The 18239-nt window shown below is 40.3% G+C and overlaps 2 protein-coding genes across 5 annotated transcripts in view; one reads left to right on the top strand and one right to left on the bottom strand.

Moving 5' to 3' along the window:
• Vps50 (VPS50 subunit of EARP/GARPII complex) overlaps positions 1–5090 on the bottom strand; it is a 99015-nt gene extending 93925 nt beyond the window's left edge. Inside the window, exon 1 of one of the 2 annotated variants that reach the window (XM_021189224.1) lies at positions 4928–5090. In XM_021189224.1, the coding sequence (XP_021044883.1) occupies positions 4928–4960 (33 nt within the window). In that variant the 5' untranslated portion in view covers positions 4961–5090. The remainder of the gene's footprint in view (positions 1–4927) is intronic. The other variant, XM_029535055.1, reaches the window with a different exon arrangement.
• Positions 5091–8991: 3901 nt separating this feature from the next.
• Hepacam2 (HEPACAM family member 2) overlaps positions 8992–18239 on the top strand; it is a 36339-nt gene continuing 27091 nt past the window's right edge. For 2 of the 3 annotated variants that reach the window (XM_029535353.1, XM_021191376.2), the window contains exons 1-2: positions 9003–9086; positions 16769–17122. In XM_029535353.1, the coding sequence (XP_029391213.1) occupies positions 9008–9086; positions 16769–17122 (433 nt within the window). In that variant the 5' untranslated portion in view covers positions 9003–9007. Of the gene's footprint in view, positions 9087–16768; positions 17123–18239 lie in introns of all 3 variants that reach the window. The other variant, XM_021191375.2, reaches the window with a different exon arrangement.

The following is an 18239-nucleotide window of genomic DNA, read 5'->3' as shown; positions in this document are numbered from 1 at the left end:
AGGCTCCAATCTCCAACTATTCAGCACTGTGTTTTCATGGGAGTATGCAACTGACTGCAGGCTGAGGTTTCCAGGAATTCTTACTGGGATAATGTCTACTGCAGTCTAATGTGCCTTGCAATGGAGGGTGTGTTGGATCCCACAGGGCTTGGACTGTTCATCCTATCCTGGGCTTCTCACTGCAACTCATAGGAAGCATCAAAAACAGCAAAGCTGGTTTAGACAAATAACCCTCCATATACATATACACATACACTTACACATACTAACTATACAGGACTATGCACACATAGGAAAGTAAAAGTTCTAATTTCCTTCAAACGATACTATTACTTAGATGCCACTTTCAACACGTAGTTAGCATGCCTTTCAACATGTTTTAAAGGTATAATTAATTGGACAGAAATCCTTGAATGCATATAGCATGTCGATTTTCTCTTTCCATAAATGCCAGAATATAAGTGTAATGTAAACCAGTATCTAAAAAAAGATTTCACCTCTATAATATTACACAATTTTCAACAGATTTCTGCCAAATATACAGCGTAAGAATAATAAACATCGGGAGTAGGATGTCAGGAGCCACCAGAGTGGAGTGGACTTAAGAACAGACTTCCTGGTTTGTTCCCTAACTCTCCCGTGGCCTTGCACAATCGACCTACCCTTCCTGTGTGATAGACCCTAACCACAGTGAGAACTTAGAACTATAAAGAAGATTACAGAGAATGAAAGGGACAGTGCCTGTGAGGGACCAAAGCAGAACCTGCTAGCTTGCAAGCATCTCTTGAGTGTTAACCCTTATACTCAGAATTATTAGATCACAGAGAAATGGTTTTTCCTTTAACATAATAGAAATGAAAATAAGGACCTACATGTCTCCACATATATCTGGCATACAACTGTAATTTAAGACTACAGGCTGTTAACTCTTTCATTGTCAATTTTTTAAGGTCTTACTAAATATGAACTCAAATTTCTGCATTCTCATCTAAGGCATAAGTTCACCTCTGTTACGGTGGTGCTCTGCATTTATTAAACAAAACATTTGTCATTATCATATCCACTATCTAACACTCTTTTCTAATTATTTTTTTTACAATTTCCCCCAATTTAAATGTATATAAAATTCAGCATCAATAAAGCTGCCTTTGTACTTTCTTATATTTCTGGTTCTGAGCCTAGCCTTTAATGGCTGAGCCATTTCTCCAGTCCAAATCAATCAACAATAAAGACATTTCGATTACAGCTATATGAACCTCTTGTTCCTTTTATGAAATTAGTAATTTTTGTCCTATTAGAAAAAATTGACCTTTGCAGCTATTTGTCCCTTCTCATCCTAGAAAGACTTGAGTCTTTCTCTCCATCTCTCTCGAGAGCCCAATATAGTTGACTTGAGCCCAACCTAGCCAGAATTTCTTCCCCACCACTTCATAAGAAATGCTGTTTTCTGGGCTAGAGAGATGGCTCAACAGTTAAGAACACTAGAGGACCTGGGTTTAATTCCCAGTACCCAAATGGCAGCTCTTACTGTCTGTGACTACAGTTCCAGATCATGATCATGTCATAGAAATGAATGCAGGGAAAACACAAAATAAAAATTAAATAAATTTATATAATATAAACTACAAGAAAAAAAAATTAAGGAGAAGGAGAAAGAGAAAAAAGAAGGAAGAGAAGGAAGGGCTGGAAGGAGAGAGATAGGAAGGGAGAGAGAGAGAGAGAGAGAGAGAGAGAGAGAGAGAGAGAGAGAGAGAGAGAGAGAGAGACTGACTGAGACTGTTCCCAGGTCCCCATGGCTCTGGGCTGCTCAGTCGCAAAGCTGACTCCCACTCAAGTCCTACCTGGTGGATCCACAGCATCTTTTAAATCCTTTGCTTTTCTTATGCTTTCTTCTTTATCCAAATTCACTCTATTATTCTATTATCATAACTATTTATTCAGCATCAGGCTGCTAAAAACTTCATTCGTCTCTGACAGCTCCTTCATATTCTGCCCTGCAGTATCCATCTCTTACTGTTAAATGGAAAGAACAGTTTGGGCTTCTCATAGACCTCCAGCCATCCCACTTAACCTCAGCCAATGCTGTCTGCCTGTGTTCGGCTGCTATAGACTTGCTATTCCTAAAGGTTTACCTATGCCGCTGCCCATAAACTCAGACCCATTTGTCAAAGTCTCTACTTAAATATCTAAGCAGCCTTCATATAAAAAGTCTAAAAACTTCTTCCCTCAAACCACTGCCCCTCCAGGGTCCTCCATCTCAGCAAGTGAGAACTCTATTCTTCTGACTACAGGAGCTAAACCAACTGGGGCCACCCTTGACTCTTTACACAACACATGAGGGAATTTACATCAGGTCCACAATGGAGCAGCTTCTGTGCATGTCCAACACCTTCGCCCATTCTCTTTACCACCTGGATCACTGCATCAGCCTCCAGAGTCTCTCTATTCTTTTTCTCCTCTCTTCTGAAGTATATTACTAAAACGGGCCAAAATGGCCAAGTGCCATATCACTCGGAACAAAAGTCATGGCATGCTCTGGCTTCAATGTTCAGTGCCACCTGCTTCCTGCCTTTAGCTTGATGTCCTCGTCCTAACATCATCTCCTAAGGCCATTTCCTTTATTCCCTGTACTCTGCCTACAGTGGACTGTAACAGTTCCTGAATTTTTTTCTTCTGCTGGTATCCACTCATCCAGTTCACCCCTCACTTCTCTCAGGCCTTTGTATTATCTTTGCATTGAAGCTTTCTAGGACCAGCCCCTATCTACAGATATAATTGATCTTAAATTATTAAGCCTCCCAGGCCTCTTTATTTCCTTTTCCTCAAACATTTCCCTCACCAAGTCTCCCTTAGCACACACTTGTCTATTCTATTCATTGTCACCTCTTCCAATCTGCTGGAATAGTGCTTGGCCCACAATACTCAATTCAGTTTGACAGAACTGGAGAAACAGAGGCCAGCATAGTGGGGAGTGCTGAGTCACAGGTCTCATCTACATAAGGCCAGCTAACAAAGGGCACCCATCCCTGTGAACATTCTGCAAAGAAAGAGCAAAATGGTGAGCGATGGAGCAACGGGGGTAGGGGGGAGAAAACACAAAATTAAATTTTCATAAACCGGAATTTCATCTCTTTAATATACATCAACAACATCATCATAATAATATGTATAAATTGCGCTTTAAACATATATAATTAGGTCCTCACATTTGCATAAACCTCTTAACTTTACCTTATTATTTATACAGTAGTTTCTTGTATATGTCCTAAAGATTTTTTTTTTTCTTCAACTAAACACAGATATAACCTACTATAATTCAATAAACTGTGTGAGGCTTAAGAATTCGCACTTTCTGCAGAGTCAGTATTACATTTACAAACATTATGAATATATTATCACCAGTTCTCTGGAATTGTTCGGTTCTTCTCTCCCAGTCATTTTCATAAGGCAAGGTCCAAAACCAAAAAGTCAAATCACACAAACTACTATACACCTATGATAACAGGCACCAAACGGAAGAGAGCATCAACCTTAGGAAGAACAAGTCCAAAGGCAGAGGCCGAGGTATTTTTACAAGCTGTATGGCAGACTATGGACTATGTGGCTTAACAGGTAAGAAGAGGCAGACAGAATGTAGTCATCCAAACTTGAGGGGCTGCAGGTCGGCTCCTGAGCGGCTCTGTTCTCTCCTCTCACCTCAGGATGGAGCAGCCTCCAAACCTATTCTCAAGTAGGAAGCAGCAAGCCACAACAGCACCAATGTTCATCAATGGGAAAGACTGCTAGCTGCCTCTGCCCCCTGCTTGTTTGTTTTATTATTCACGAAACATTCATTTTTCCTAGTTTCTCAACTCCAATCAAGAAAAGGAAAAGCATTATGCGAGGATCACGTATGTACTGTCTATAAGAAATTACATGTAGCTGTCACACTATTGCTAACATTCTGAATCCTCAAGCAGGTTAAAAAGTCTTCTGTTTTCTTTTGTATAAGTGAAGCTTTAAAGAAAGGACTTTACCAACATTTCTAAGCCATGCTGATTTTAAAACTCACCTAAACTACGCTTCTTTCTTATTAAAACAAAAATTCTAATTATGTTACAGTAGCTAAAAATGCTACAGTCAAAACAAAGTTTTCTGAAATAAAATGATCAATAGATACCAAAAAAAAAAAAAAACCCAAAAAACAAAAACATTTCTTCAACTCCTCGAAGGAAGTTAAAGGCACAGTATTAGGAAGCCCTAACATATGTGAGACAAGATATAGTAGCATTCTTATTCCTGAATTATCATTCTGGAAAAAAAATTGTCAGAATTTTATTTTTTAAGTAGCAATACACAAAGAATACTGACATATACTAGCTTCCTGGTGACCTACAATGCGATACTTTGAGATTGGGGCGGGGGGGGGGGATAGAAAAGGAATTGTCATTCCCGTGTTTACATCCAAAACACAGCTACAAGTTTGGAGAGTTGCTGCCAGGCCACAACACTACCAATGTCGCCGACAAACAGCCCTGTGCCTTCACCCTTGCTCTTCTGAGTCTCCTCTATTGCACAAACCCCACCTCACTTTCCAGGGCACCTACTGGCAAACCACCACCAGTGAGGACGAGGGGGACACTGCAAAGCAGCAAAGGCTGTCCTGGGAAGGTAGCTAAAGCAAAGGAGGAGACACAAAGACCGCCCAGCTCCCTGATTGGCTTTGTCTGAACGAATATGTGTAGGAAGACACTTCCCACAAAGAGTCGAGGTGGGATCTAGGAGGCTCAGGTGAGATTTCCAGTGTACTGCTTAGCTGTCCAACACCCCTGAGCCCCGCCACCCACTGTAACTTAAGCCTCCGCCCACCGCCACCAAGGAACTGGGCGTCTCGGCGCCTCTCCCAGCCGGGAGCGGGAAGCTCTTTGCTTCAGACAACAGAACTCACCTGCCGGGTCATGAGAGATTTGATTTTTTGCATGTCCAAGTCGAGAGACGATTACCCTGCCTCGGAGAAGTAACAAATCACATAAGCCCACCGGACAGCCGGCTACAACACAGGGAAGCCATAGTGAGTCGTCACGTGGAGCTGCCCGCCTGGGTCAGCCTTCCTTTCCCTGAGCATGACGGGAAATGTAGTTTTCCGGCTGCAATCAAAGGAGGAGGCCAGCCTCAGTACTACATTTCCCAAGAAGCAGCCGCTTCAATGAACTGGGAATCGTTCTGTTCCAGAACCACTACCTGGACTTGGAAGAGGGTTGGGCGTGGCGAAAACCTATGACTTAGGTAGTCTGGCCACTGAACTAAACAATCTCTGAAGCGACTGTAGGTAGCCCACTTTGACAAGATGCCCTCTAGGAGTGCAAGAGAAAGCACGCCTGAGCTAGAGGGGCGAGGAAAGAGACTGACTGACCTCCATAAAGAGCACTTGGAAAGGTGACAGGAATTTCCCAGTGGCTCTGGGTGTGCCCTGAGGAAGTGGGAGGCGGGACCCCTAAGATACTGATGGCCAGCCGTAGGTTCTTCTTCATTCTTGGCATTCCCTGTAAACGCTCTAGAAAAAGGTGTTCGTCTAACCCCCCCCCCCCATCATTTTTCTACCTGCTTTAGCGAAGGCAAGTCGTGGCAGATGTCAGTAATTATGGGGGCACGTGTCACTATAAAGTTCTGGTCTTGTTACTAAGTAGTATAAAGGAGAAAGTAATGGGGGTAACCTTGCTGTGGGAGGCAGCAAACCCAGAACTAATAATAATAGGTTACAACGAAAATTTACGAATTGGGAAAAATTTTGTTAATGGGTTCATGTGTATGACCTCATGCATCTATCTGCATGAGCATCTTTTCCTTGTTTTGTTTTTGTATTACAATTTTTTCATACACTATGTTCTGATCAGGTCTCCCCTCCCCCAACTCATCCTACATCTGCCCCTACCTCCACACTTCCACGAACTTTCTGTCTTTCTCCCTCTAGAAAATAAAACATGCAAACAAACAAAAAGACTGAAAAGGAAAGAAAGAAAAACACAAGAAACACACACCCACAAGTTCGTATGCATGAACTTCTTCTGGAGTTACCATCATCTTCACGTTTTAAAAAATGGTGGAAAATGACGTGGAGAAGTTAAGATACTTACCTAAGACTATTAGAGGTATAAACTGATGACTCAAATGCTTAAAGGTTCCCGGTATTATGCTGAGGAGTGACTCCTAAATCAGGACTCCAGTGCCTTTTAACTACATTAGTTTAACGTTTATTATAAAAACAAAGCATAAACTTGACTGTACAGACGCTTGGACACTAGCTCAGAAATCGCCTCTACAGTTGCCTCCTCTAGTGACTGGCTTTTCCTGCAGATGCACTTCTCTTCGGGATCAATGTAATTACAGAGTTAGTTACAATAACAAATGCTCCCCTTCCCCAGCTCACCTTAGATACAACCATTCATGTAATCTTGAGGATTCTACAGATATGAAGGATTTATACAGATTTAATCTTTAATACAGGGGTCTGTATTAAAGATTACAACTGCTTGAAATGCTCGTAGTAGATGTTCACTGTGTACAACAAAACCAGCCCAATAATGTAAATGAACAGTAAACCATGTGTGATTGGCAAGACCAGTCACACATGATTGTGATTGGCAGTCCTGCTCTCATCGCTCCACACACTTCCAGTGACTCCTTATATTAATGCAATCATTATGCACAGAAATGGTTTCAGTGCATTCATTTTAATGCAAATATAACTAAGGTGAGTAGACAATCGAGGATATGGGACTTTTTTTTTTTTTACAGAAACAGCTGATAGATTATCAACTGTGCTATGAGATACTGTGTTAAGACAACCCAACCCCACCTCCCAACCCCAGATGGGATCTCATTATATAGCCCAGGCTGGCTTCAAGCTCAGAGATCTCCCTGCCACTGCCTTATTTCTGGGAGAATTTTCCTTTTCTTAGAAAACTCTTTGGAACTATTTTTAGGAATTCTGTCAGTTTGGGAGCTCTTGAAGTTAAATTTGCCTGTATGATTTCAATGTTAAAACTCATAAATTCATCCATAATCTCACAAACAGTTATATTTACCAGCAAACCACTAGAGGGCGCATGGTTAATGTGAACAGTTCTTGTACAATCCACACACGTAATGCAAAAATTTGAATGTATATAATAACAGGAAAAAGAGCACAAAAATGGATCGTTCTTGTATCTAAGTCCTTATTAAAATACCTACTATTTCTTTCTGTCACAAAAGTTTTCATTTTAATATAAAATGTGGAAATTACTGGAATATTTATCAGTCCTTTAAATGCTATATATTTGGCACCTAGGGCCACCTCTCCATACTATCTTTGTTTCTCACACCTTACCAAGGACCCTGGAACCCTCATAATAATCCATTTTTGGTTTAAGGACGGTACGAAGGATGATCTTATTTAATAGGAGAAGCTTGTGTTAAGACTGATCTAAATGGGGTGAAGGAGCTTGTGGGGTATCTGTTTAAATCCTATGTTGTTTTTTTTTCCAATTGGATGTTGTGCAGTCTGATATAAAAATTTGTGTGAATTTCTTAAGGAATGGCTAAGGAGCAGACAACATAGGCTAAAGAGCACAGGGGTTTATTTCTGGGGAAACGTGTTAAGAAAAATGAGAATTATGCTTGGATGTCAATGACTAAGATTGTTCGCTGTAGTCAAGGATCTGAGAAGGAAAGTATATATCTAAGTAAATACATTGAAGTGAATATGTGAGCAGAATTTAGAGGGTGTGGAGAAACTTGCAGTCATTGCCTGGGCTACATTGCCTGAGGATGCTCTTGACATATTTCTGAGGTGTGAAGCATTGTAAAGCAACTGACCTGTATAAAGAACTCGGGTTTCCCAACAGTGGTGTCTTTGCCTTTAGACACATCTTTAACAAGTTGGGAACATTGACATAAAGTGTATTTCCAAAGTTATCCTTCAGAATAACAATTGTTCTTTTTTTAATTTTAAAATAATATTTGAATAACAGTCTTCCTTTAAGCAGTTAAAATGAAAAACTATGCCTTCCTTCACCCCCACACTCTAATCACTGAATTTCTTCAGTGAGACTTCCCTGTTAAAAATTACTTATGTTGAGAATTCTACTGCCTTCAAGTCAAATGTTTCTAGATATGTTCCATTGCATGCAGAAAGTGTGGGCCAGAACCTCCTTACAAATAATAGCTCACTTGGAATTTACTGAATTAAGTAAAGTTCTCAGCCCACCTACTTCATGGCGCTGAGAGGAGCTAGAAGATGCAGCCAGAACGCACAAGCAAGATTTTTATTTATTAGTTCACTTCCTCTAAGCTTGAGCTGAGAAAATATGACCTCAGTTATTATCTGTTGGTGTGTGCTATACACTATCATTATGTAAAATGTATGCCTCAGATCCACTTGCACACGTACCTGTGATTTATTTTTTTTTTTAAGAAAGTGAGATGAATACACAGATCCAATAAAACCATCACAGTCATTTGTAATAGAAAATAAAACACACAAGAAAATACTCTAATGCTCTGTTTTGGTTCTTTGGTACAGTCTTTACCTGATAATTAGTAACTTTGTGAAGAAGAATGGCTACTTAGGAAATTCACGAAGAACTTCGATTTTCATAGAAAGTATATTTTTTTCAAATATCAAAATAATGGCATAATTTTTCATGATAGGAAAGCAGATCTGGGTTTTATTTATCATGAGGCCACCTAAAGAGAGTATCTTTCTCTTTCTGATTGTGAATAACTCAGTATAATTTATAAAGCTATACTGAAAAATTACTGAGAATCACCAAGAAACTCTTTGAAAGCCACAGCCCTGTGTTCTCGCAGAGCATATAACAGGTGTTCCTACTGCCTGTGTCCTTTGTATACACATTCATTCTGTATTCAAATCACAGAAGCAAGAGGCAGGCTAGGGTCTGTTACCTCACTGCTAATTTCCCTAGCAAATAAACCAGCAGCTGCTGGTCCATGAACCAACTTGCCACTGAGAACAGGGCGCGCATGCATGGGACAGGATGCTTGTATGGAGCTTCTCAGCAGCATGGTTGGGATCTCTCTTTGCAAAATACACCTTCTTCTTATAGGTAAGGCCCCGCATGAGCTGGCTTTTAGGTATTTGGGGTTTGGGTTGTGGGGTTTTGTTGGCTTTCTTTGTGGATTTTTTTTTTTGGGGGGGTGGTAGGCATAAGGTAAATATTTGCTTAGGGCTGTAGATATTCTCAGATAATTGAAGGACAGGTCAAAACCTTTTAACAATAACACACTGTTCCAGCAAAGAAACAGGAACATGTAAGAGAAATGAGCTTCAAGGAATGATTGCTTTTGTTCCCTTGGAGCAACAGCTACTGTCGATGGGACTCGCTAAGAAAGTTAAGGCAGCATAAAAAGCTGCGGAGTCTCTTCTTCTCCCAGGGCTTACCGATAGGCTCAATAATCTTTAATGGTTAATGTTTTAATTGGCAAACATTCTAATAGTGCATTAAATTAAAACTCGGAATGAAATTCAAAACAATTCATGGTAGTGGTTTTCTTTTAATTAAAGGTATTGCTTCAATTAAAAACAGCGTGCAAACTGTTGGTTCTTCTTTAATATAAATATGGAAAATGTGAAGTTCTAGCTAAAATGACAAGCGAGAGAAATGTGTTTAAAAGGATCAGTGCTCAAAAATGCCGTTAGTTTTTCTCTTTGTCAGTGACTAGTCCTATTTTTTTTTACTATATCTTAATATTTTTATCTCTGTCTCTCTTTTGACATAGAGTTTGCCTCCCTATATCATGACACACTGTTATCCACCAGTATTATTTTCACCAAGAGTCTCCATCCTCCTATTATAGATCTTAAGAGTCAAGTTAGTTTCTTGTTTTGTTTATATTTATCTGATAGAAGTTTAAAAAGTGCTTTATTCATTAAAGAATAACAGATAGATAAAAACAATTTGAGCTTTGGACTTTAAGAGGTATTTAAAATTTTCCTTTCTCTAATGTGTTTTGTTAGTTTTCATTGTAAGCATAATTATTGTTCACATTTGTATGTGATGCATATAAATCTCACTGACATAAAAATGCTATCTGTAAATTTTTAATGTGTCTGTTCCCCTTAACTATGGTCATCTCAGGGACTATACTGTCATGCTATCAAATTTAAACCTGTAATATGTTATATGTTACCATTATTTAACATCATTCTTAGCTATATTATGTGATCCTGTGATTCTCTCTCTCTCTCTCTCTCTCTCTCTCTCTCTCTCTCATTTTTAATAGAAGGACTGCTAGGTTTTCACAGATAATGTTTTTGTAGTTGGTCTTAAGAAGAATTCAGGAATGAATTCAGTTGAGAAATTTGACTAAAATAAAATTAATTAGAATATAATTATGATTTCTCCCAACTTCAAAAAATAAAGTTGTTATTATAGAGAAAGACCTCCCTTCTTACTGAAATTCACTTTCTCTGGAGGTGATGAGTCACAAGGGTCACAAGTAATGTGAAAGTCCTTTTGCTCTTAAAATACTGAATTTTCTTTGTACCTTTAAAATTATTTTAAATAAGCTTCCCTGTTTGATTAAATAGTCTATTCAAAATACAGACTCGTAAATTCTATTTTTTTCTAATGATGCAAGAGTTTATTTTCAGTCAACAATAGTCGTGTTATGCTTGCTAATACTGTGTGTGCTAATGGGGAAATAAACACCAACGATTCTGAGCTGCCATAGAGGTCACTTTGTAAAACCTAATGTTTATAGTCAATACAATCAAACTGCTCGCAGGAGTTCTTTGTTGATGGAACATGGGTAATTTTTACAGCACACTTTCCTTAACTTTATCTTCTTTTCATGAGTACTGTTGTTGTATGTCTTAAGAAATCTCTAAAGTAAAGTTTATTGCTGTATTTTTGTTTACCAGTTTATGATTGGTGTTTTCCATGTTTCCCTGGGTTACTGTTAGTGCCTTACAGGCAGACGATCTTAGCAGCTCTTACATCCAGGAAGGACTTGGTCAATCTCAAAAGAAAATTAAAATTCTATTATTATTTCTACCATTTCTTTCTTGAAGTTTATCTGTTCACACAGAGAGAAGCTGTAGAAAGCTTTATTCTTTTATGTTTTCCCATGCAACTAGAATAACACTTAAAGTTTTTTGAATGACACAACTTGTTTTTCTAAATTAGTAAAACTACTGAGCTTGAAAACATGGGTGTGTTATACATCTATAGCAAGAAATGGGTATATGGAAGAGTGTGTGCTTCTAAAACACACAGGAAGCATGTTACCTGTTTAATCTGAGTCTCACAATGGCTCATCATATCAGCGTGTCCAAGCCTTTCCTAGTAGGAAGATTTTTAGGTGTGATATAAGGAAACTCATTCCTTGCTGACACTTGTTACCTATAAATTGTCCCATAAAATAACACAGGTACTGGTGGATGATAGCCCACAACTTTAACCCCACCAGTTGGAAAGCAGAGACAAATAGATCTCTGTGATGTCTAGACAAGTCTGTTCTACATACCAGCCAGGGCCTCGTAGTGACAGCCTGTCACTAATGACAAAATAGTATTAATGCTTATTAATAATTATGGCATAATTATATGACATAAATAGTTAATAAAATGACACAGGCAATCTCCAGATAAAGTAATGTATAACAGAAATATGTACTATACCTCTCACTGTGGTGTGCATTTAAAAAAAAACCCACATCATATTTGGTGAAGAATTTTTCATTTTATAGTAAAGCACTGAATACATTCAGAAATATCTTTGGTAATATATTATTTAAAGCATAAATCTATGATTCATTTTCTTAAGCAGCCCAATGTTTCCTCATTTATGTGGTGATTGTAAATGTCATATAAATGCTGGTCCTTGCACTCAGTGTGGAGATTCACACCCCTGACTCCTGCCTCCCTATATTCCAAGCAAGAAAAAGCACTTTAGTGAGGTCTATTTAGCAACTTGTGTCTGAAGATAATTTTTCTGCTAACATAGTTTATTTATTTTCTCAGGGCAAAGGTCAGAGGTCTCTTTCTCCCAAGGGCTGGGATTAAAGTTGTGTGTCACAATACCAGATCTACTAAAGTAAACTTTAATTCTCTCTGGACTGCAGCATTTGCTATATTTGGTGTTTTACGAAATAAAATTTTTCTCCTCATAACCTATTTAGATTAACTAAATCACCCTGCTTGTAGCTGAGAGCCCATATTCAAATCAAGATTCAGAAGTCAGTAATGTTTCAATTCTAGAGATAGTGTTACCTCATAGTAATGCGGTGCCTAGCAACCATTTCCAGTATATTGATGAAACTCCAGCCAATCTTTCCCAGTGATGATTGCATAGACTAAATTATAGAGAAACAGAAGAGCATGAACCTCTTCGAAAAAGTTCCCCAAATGAAAAGCAAAACCAAAAACTGATTGGCCAAAATGACATTTAACCCTGTTTCAGTCTAGCAGGGAATCCAAGGATAAGATAGGGAATGTCTTAAATGAACCAGTACGTCACTGACAAAGCTGCTCCATGCCAGAGGCAACCACCTCATTTTACATCAGCAGCCATGCAGCTCTCCCCAATGCATTCTCAAGGCAATGATGTAATTCCCACCATAGCCCCTTGATTGCTTGGTAACAAGGGCAGAATTGCCAATTTGTTAGCACACATCCAGGGACCGACAACTTAATATGTGGACTAAATACTGAGACTCTCTATTTCAAGGTCCTTTGAACTCTCCCTCTTGAAATGTAAGTAGTGGCCACTCTGAAAAAAGTACCTCAGGGCATCAAGCGCCCGAACAATTAGTGATTAAGAGACATTCTAGGCTTCAATCTAGTATTGCACTCTTTTCACACAGGAGACAAAAAGCAGAGACCTAAATGCCCTGCTCACCCGAAACCACATTATCAGACTAAACACAAGACAAATATGCATCCTTTGCTATGAATTCACATTTCCAGCTTTAGCAAAACATCAAATAAAATATTCTCTTTGCACGTTTAGAAAATGCACACCATCCTGACCATGTTCATTTCGGGGCAATCGGCAAGTGATGCATCTAAGGGTTACTGGTGAACATAGTTTCAAAAGGAATCTAAGATCAGACATGAACCCGGACACTGGGCTAGAAGATATTTTCATATGCAGTCAAGGAAAAAAAGAAACAGCAACACAGTGAACGTTATGTTTTTCATGCCTTAAGATTAGAAACAATAATCTTGCAAACTCTATATGCCCCAGTACAGGGGAAGGCCAGGGCCAAGAAGTGCGAGTGGGTGGTCAGGGGAGCAGGGCAGGGGGAGGGTATAAGGGACTTTCGGGATAGTATTTGAAATGTAAATGAAGAAAATATCTAATAAAAAAATTGAAAAAAAAGATTAGAAACAATGAACTAAAAACTAGTTTTTATTTCTTGCTTACCAAGAAACGTATCTATAATTGCAATTAAAGACACAGGTGCCATTTTTATTTGTTCAGAAAACACACATCCAAGGAAGAACATGCTCCTGTTCCAGCTTCCATCCCAAAGCTCTGCCTTTGTCTGTCTCCGCCTTTGCTTCACATGTCTTAGACATCACTCGTCTTAAGACATTGGTTTGCTCACTGTCTTCCTTATTTTTTCCTCCAGGTTCCTTGCAGAATCCACGGCTCTTTTGCTCCCAGTAACTCTGTACTTTAGATATTCCAGCAACCACTGCCCTCTTTTATTTTTAACCTCTCAAGTTAGGAGGACTCTAAGTTTTACTTTCTTGAACTTGCCATACAGAAATCATGCACCTTGTAATACCTTTGAAAGGGAGGCGAAACGGAAGTGTTTATCCCAGGGACACACAACGGCCCAAGAACATGCCTGCACTTCCTGTTTAGCCTCTCAATATGCAATATGGAGACAGACAGAGAGAGAGAGAGAGAGAGAGAGAGAGAGAGAGAGAGAGAGAGAGAGAGAGATGGGGAGACAACGACAACGACAGGGAGGAGAGGGAGAGGAAGAGAGACTGAACTTCATGTCTAGCTTTCCACTCTGGAAGAAAAGAGAGAGCGCCCAGTTACTGTTGATAGAACTTGATTCCTCCCTCATGGGATAGGGGGTAACATACTTGAGGTTTCTCCCTGGAAATCACCATGAAAGACAGACAGAAAGACAGATAGACCTTTGTGTCTTTTCCCTTCTTTGTTCCCACTGCCTCCCATAAATTGATTTAAACAGAGCTTAAAACCCCCACATTTCCTGGAAACAATGAAAACAGAGAGCAGTTGATCAGGATGACCATTTGATGTGCATAAGGAAACTGAAGCGGGGGTGGGGGTGGGGGGAACCTTCCGGTTGGTCCAGGTTACCATCTTCTCTCACTCCGCTTCGTTTCCCCTGTGGCTATCACACTTCTGCTCCGTCGCTTCCGGTTCTGACGGGGTCATCCTCAGTGTTACAAACTTAATTCCATAGTCTACATTCCTGCCAAGCCCCCTCCCCACTTCTCTCATCTCCCTTACAAGGTTAACATTCTGGGCCATTCTTTTTAAAAATCATTTGTGAGTGTGTGTGTGTGTGTGTGTGTGTGTGTGTGTGTTCGCGTGCGCGCTCTACCCAGAGTGTGCGAGTGGATCAGAGGACACCATGGAGTAGGGAGTTAGTTCTCTGTTCCACGTGAGTCCTGGGGATTGAACTCAAGTTGTCAGGCTTGGTGGCCAGGTACTCTACTCATTGGTCCATCTCACTGACCCTGTGCTGATGTCTTCTTTCTTGGTGTTCAAGAGAGTCTACATTTAAATCCCACACGTTACCGTGTTATTCCAAATGTTCCTCTGATGATGACGTCATACCAACACTACCCAGTTATAAAATGAAGCAGAGAGCTTCCAGTCAGAGTTCTAAAAATATAATAATCCTGAGAGGACTGTTTTCATTGCAAGTGGTAATATATTATAGTATATTACATTATGACATCTCCAGGATCCAAAGCTAAGAAGTAACATGCAAACATAAGACACAGCCATAGCAGTGAGTTCATGGGCCCCAAACAACACAGGCACTGCATAAGACTGTACACGGGGAAAGAGCTCCATGCCCCACTTCTCTCCAGATCTCTAGTTGTAGCCTAACCGACGTTAGCCTGTTTAACAATGAGAACGTGATCACTATATCCACTCAGCATTGCCTTTTGGATGTCTCGTGGGCACCTCGAAATGAGTACGCCCTATACTGACTTTTGATTTCCACACCCCCCCCACCACCACCGAGCAGGCAGTCCTCTGTCTAAACCCCATGACTGAGCTGCTGTGGCAGCTCTAGTATTCCAGGTGACTTCAGTCAGAGCATGAAGGGAATCTTTATTCCTCATCGTAAGTGTGTACCCTGCCCTGCAGTGTAGTAGCCGATGTGTTAAATAGCACCAGCCTTTGCACACATTGCTCAGCACCCACCACTCATCTCTGGCACCATGCCTTAGCACCTTTCTATCTCTTGCCCCATGGCTCATCACACCCCATATCTCTTGCACCATGGCTCAGCATACCCCACATCTCTTGCACCATGGTTCAGCACATACACACACACACACACACACACACACCCCACATCTTTTGCACCATGGCTCAGCACACACACACACACACACACACACACACACACACCATCTCTTGCCCCATGGCTCATCACACCCCATATCTCTTGCACCATGGCTCAGCATACCCCACATCTCTTGCACCATGGCTCAGCACACACACACACACACACACACACACACACACACACACACACACCATCTCTTGCACCATGGCTCAGCACACATCCCCCACATCTCTTGCCCCATGGCTCAGCACACACACACACACCCATCTCTTGCCCCATGGCTCAGCACACACACACACACCTATCGCTTGCCCCATGGCTCAGTACACCTCCATCTTTTGCCAGCTTTGTTGCAGTCACTCCCCAAGACACCTTAGTGTTCCTGCTTTTCTCTTTGTCCAGTCCAGTCTCCTCAAACCTAGTGTGAGATAAATAAATGAGAAAAGTCATGGCCTTCTTCTCATCTCAAACTCCAGTTACACTTTCATTGTACATAGAGTAAAACTGTCCAAGATTTCTGTGGATTTAAAATCTTGCCCCATTTGTCCTGGTTATCAATAGCCTCGTGTTGCTCTGTGTTTCTCCCCCTCTACTCTGTTATATCTGATCTGGCCAGCCCCTTGCTGTCCCTCAAACACCAATCAGAGTTCTTTGTGGACAAGGGATGTCTGGTTTTAACTGAGTATATAGTTTGCTGTCACATTTACTAATACATTAGTGTGACTTTGACTACAGATGAGGGAACTTCCAAAAAAATGGAATATTAAGTTTTTTCAGAAGGCTTTGAAGAAATTTCTTACAGAGAAGTAATCCTTTAGTGTTTCAGGAACTGCATAGTTTCACCAGGATATGACATTAACATGGTCTAACTTCAAATGTGTTTAATGGTTCTGCTGGACTTTAAAGCTCATAATATTTCTCAGTTCTTCTTTTTCTATTAGTCTAAAATGATAGTAGATAATCATTTCTGCTTCTCCTTTTTGCCTTGGCTTTAGGGAAGTCAGGCACAGTCAGTGGGTGGAGTGTTTCAAGTGCAGAAGGTCTCAGAGACAAATATTTACCTCTACCTGTAACTGGTATTAGAGAAAGTCAGAACTTAGAAGACTTCTTCTTAGAAAGAGATTACCATCTGACTGAGTTCTCTCTGCGACTGAACCTTTGTATTATGAGATGTGGCTCAGGACACTCACATTTTTCTTTCCTTTTGTAGCAGGTTCTTGTCTGGGACTGAAGGTGACTGTGCCATCACACACTGTCCACGGCATCAGGGGACAGGCCCTCTACCTTCCAGTGCACTATGGCTTCCACACTCCGGCGTCTGACATCCAGATCATATGGCTGTTTGAAAGATCCCACACAATGCCCAAATACTTGCTAGGCTCCGTAAATAAGTCTGTGGTTCCTGACTTGGAATACCAGCACAAGTTCACCATGATGCCACCCAATGCATCTCTGCTCATCAACCCGCTGCAGTTCACCGATGAGGGCAATTACATCGTGAAGGTCAACATCCAGGGGAAGGGAACTCTGTCCGCAAGTCAGAAGATACAAGTCACTGTCGATGGTGAGTCCTCTGTGACAGTATGCAGGAGACTAGGTCGAGAGGCTCAGGATATCGAGCTTCCAGAGCGTTAAGGTCCTGGCTCTTGCCACTGTGAGTGAATTAAGTAATTCGCAAAGCCTGCATGATGTCATTACCTACCTTGTAAGGCTTTCTGACATATAATTATATATGTGTATGAGGAAGGTATCCAGCCCACAGCATCATATCTTCATACAATAAGTAAAACACTGTTTCCTTAGGACTTATATAAAGTTGCAAAAGAGTAAGATAGGGACATTTTTATTTTCTCATCTATACGATATATCTTAGGAGGTACCTTTTTTTTTCTTAACTACATGAAGATTTGTATTCGGTACAATGTTACAATGTTTCAGGGAAGATGAGCCAAGGGCTTTATGTAAGGACAATAGAAGTTTGTGGGATGTTCTCAGAGGACAAGAGGAGTGAGCTAACTTCCAAGCGTTTGTTTTTTTCTTATTAAGATTTATAAGTGGCATACCTTGAATATACTATGCATGTGTTATTTTTCTTTCTATTCTTTGTTCGATATTTTTATTTTAGTAAATAGTAAATTGATTCTATTACGTCCTCAGGCCAAGGCTTTGCGTACATCACTGACCATTCTGCCTCCCCATTCTGCTGGAAATTCTCATTGGCTGACCTTACAATAAGACTCCAGCTGCTTTCTCCCACCCTTTACCACCATCTTGCTCACACCTCTAACTGTATCTAAACTGCTATAAATAGCTTGCTCTCTAGCCTCTCTGCTTTAGCTCTTTTATTCTCCAGCAAACACCTGTCATAGCTTCTTATCTTACTCAAAATGGGAGTTGAAGTGCTAATTCTGGCCCATTTTTAACCTCTTTCCATTATATACTATCTGCACCACACTGGTTCCTTTCTTTCCTTGAACAGGATAACTCGGGGCCTCTGTTCTCGCTCTTCACTCTATTGGGACAAATATCCCAAATATCATTTCCTTTATTTCTTTTAGGCACCATCTCAATTGTCATATCTGTGTAGTCTTCCCTGGACATTCTACAGTCCATATAAAAATATCACCTTAGTCTCTCTCTCTCTCTCTCTCTCTCTCTCTCTCTCTCTCTCTCTCTCTCTC

The sequence above is a fragment of the Mus pahari genome, chromosome 2 (genome assembly GCF_900095145.1).
Source record: "Mus pahari chromosome 2, PAHARI_EIJ_v1.1, whole genome shotgun sequence".
In the NCBI taxonomy this organism is placed as follows: Eukaryota; Metazoa; Chordata; class Mammalia; order Rodentia; family Muridae; genus Mus; species Mus pahari.
This window is presented reverse-complemented; position numbering and strand designations above follow the sequence as displayed.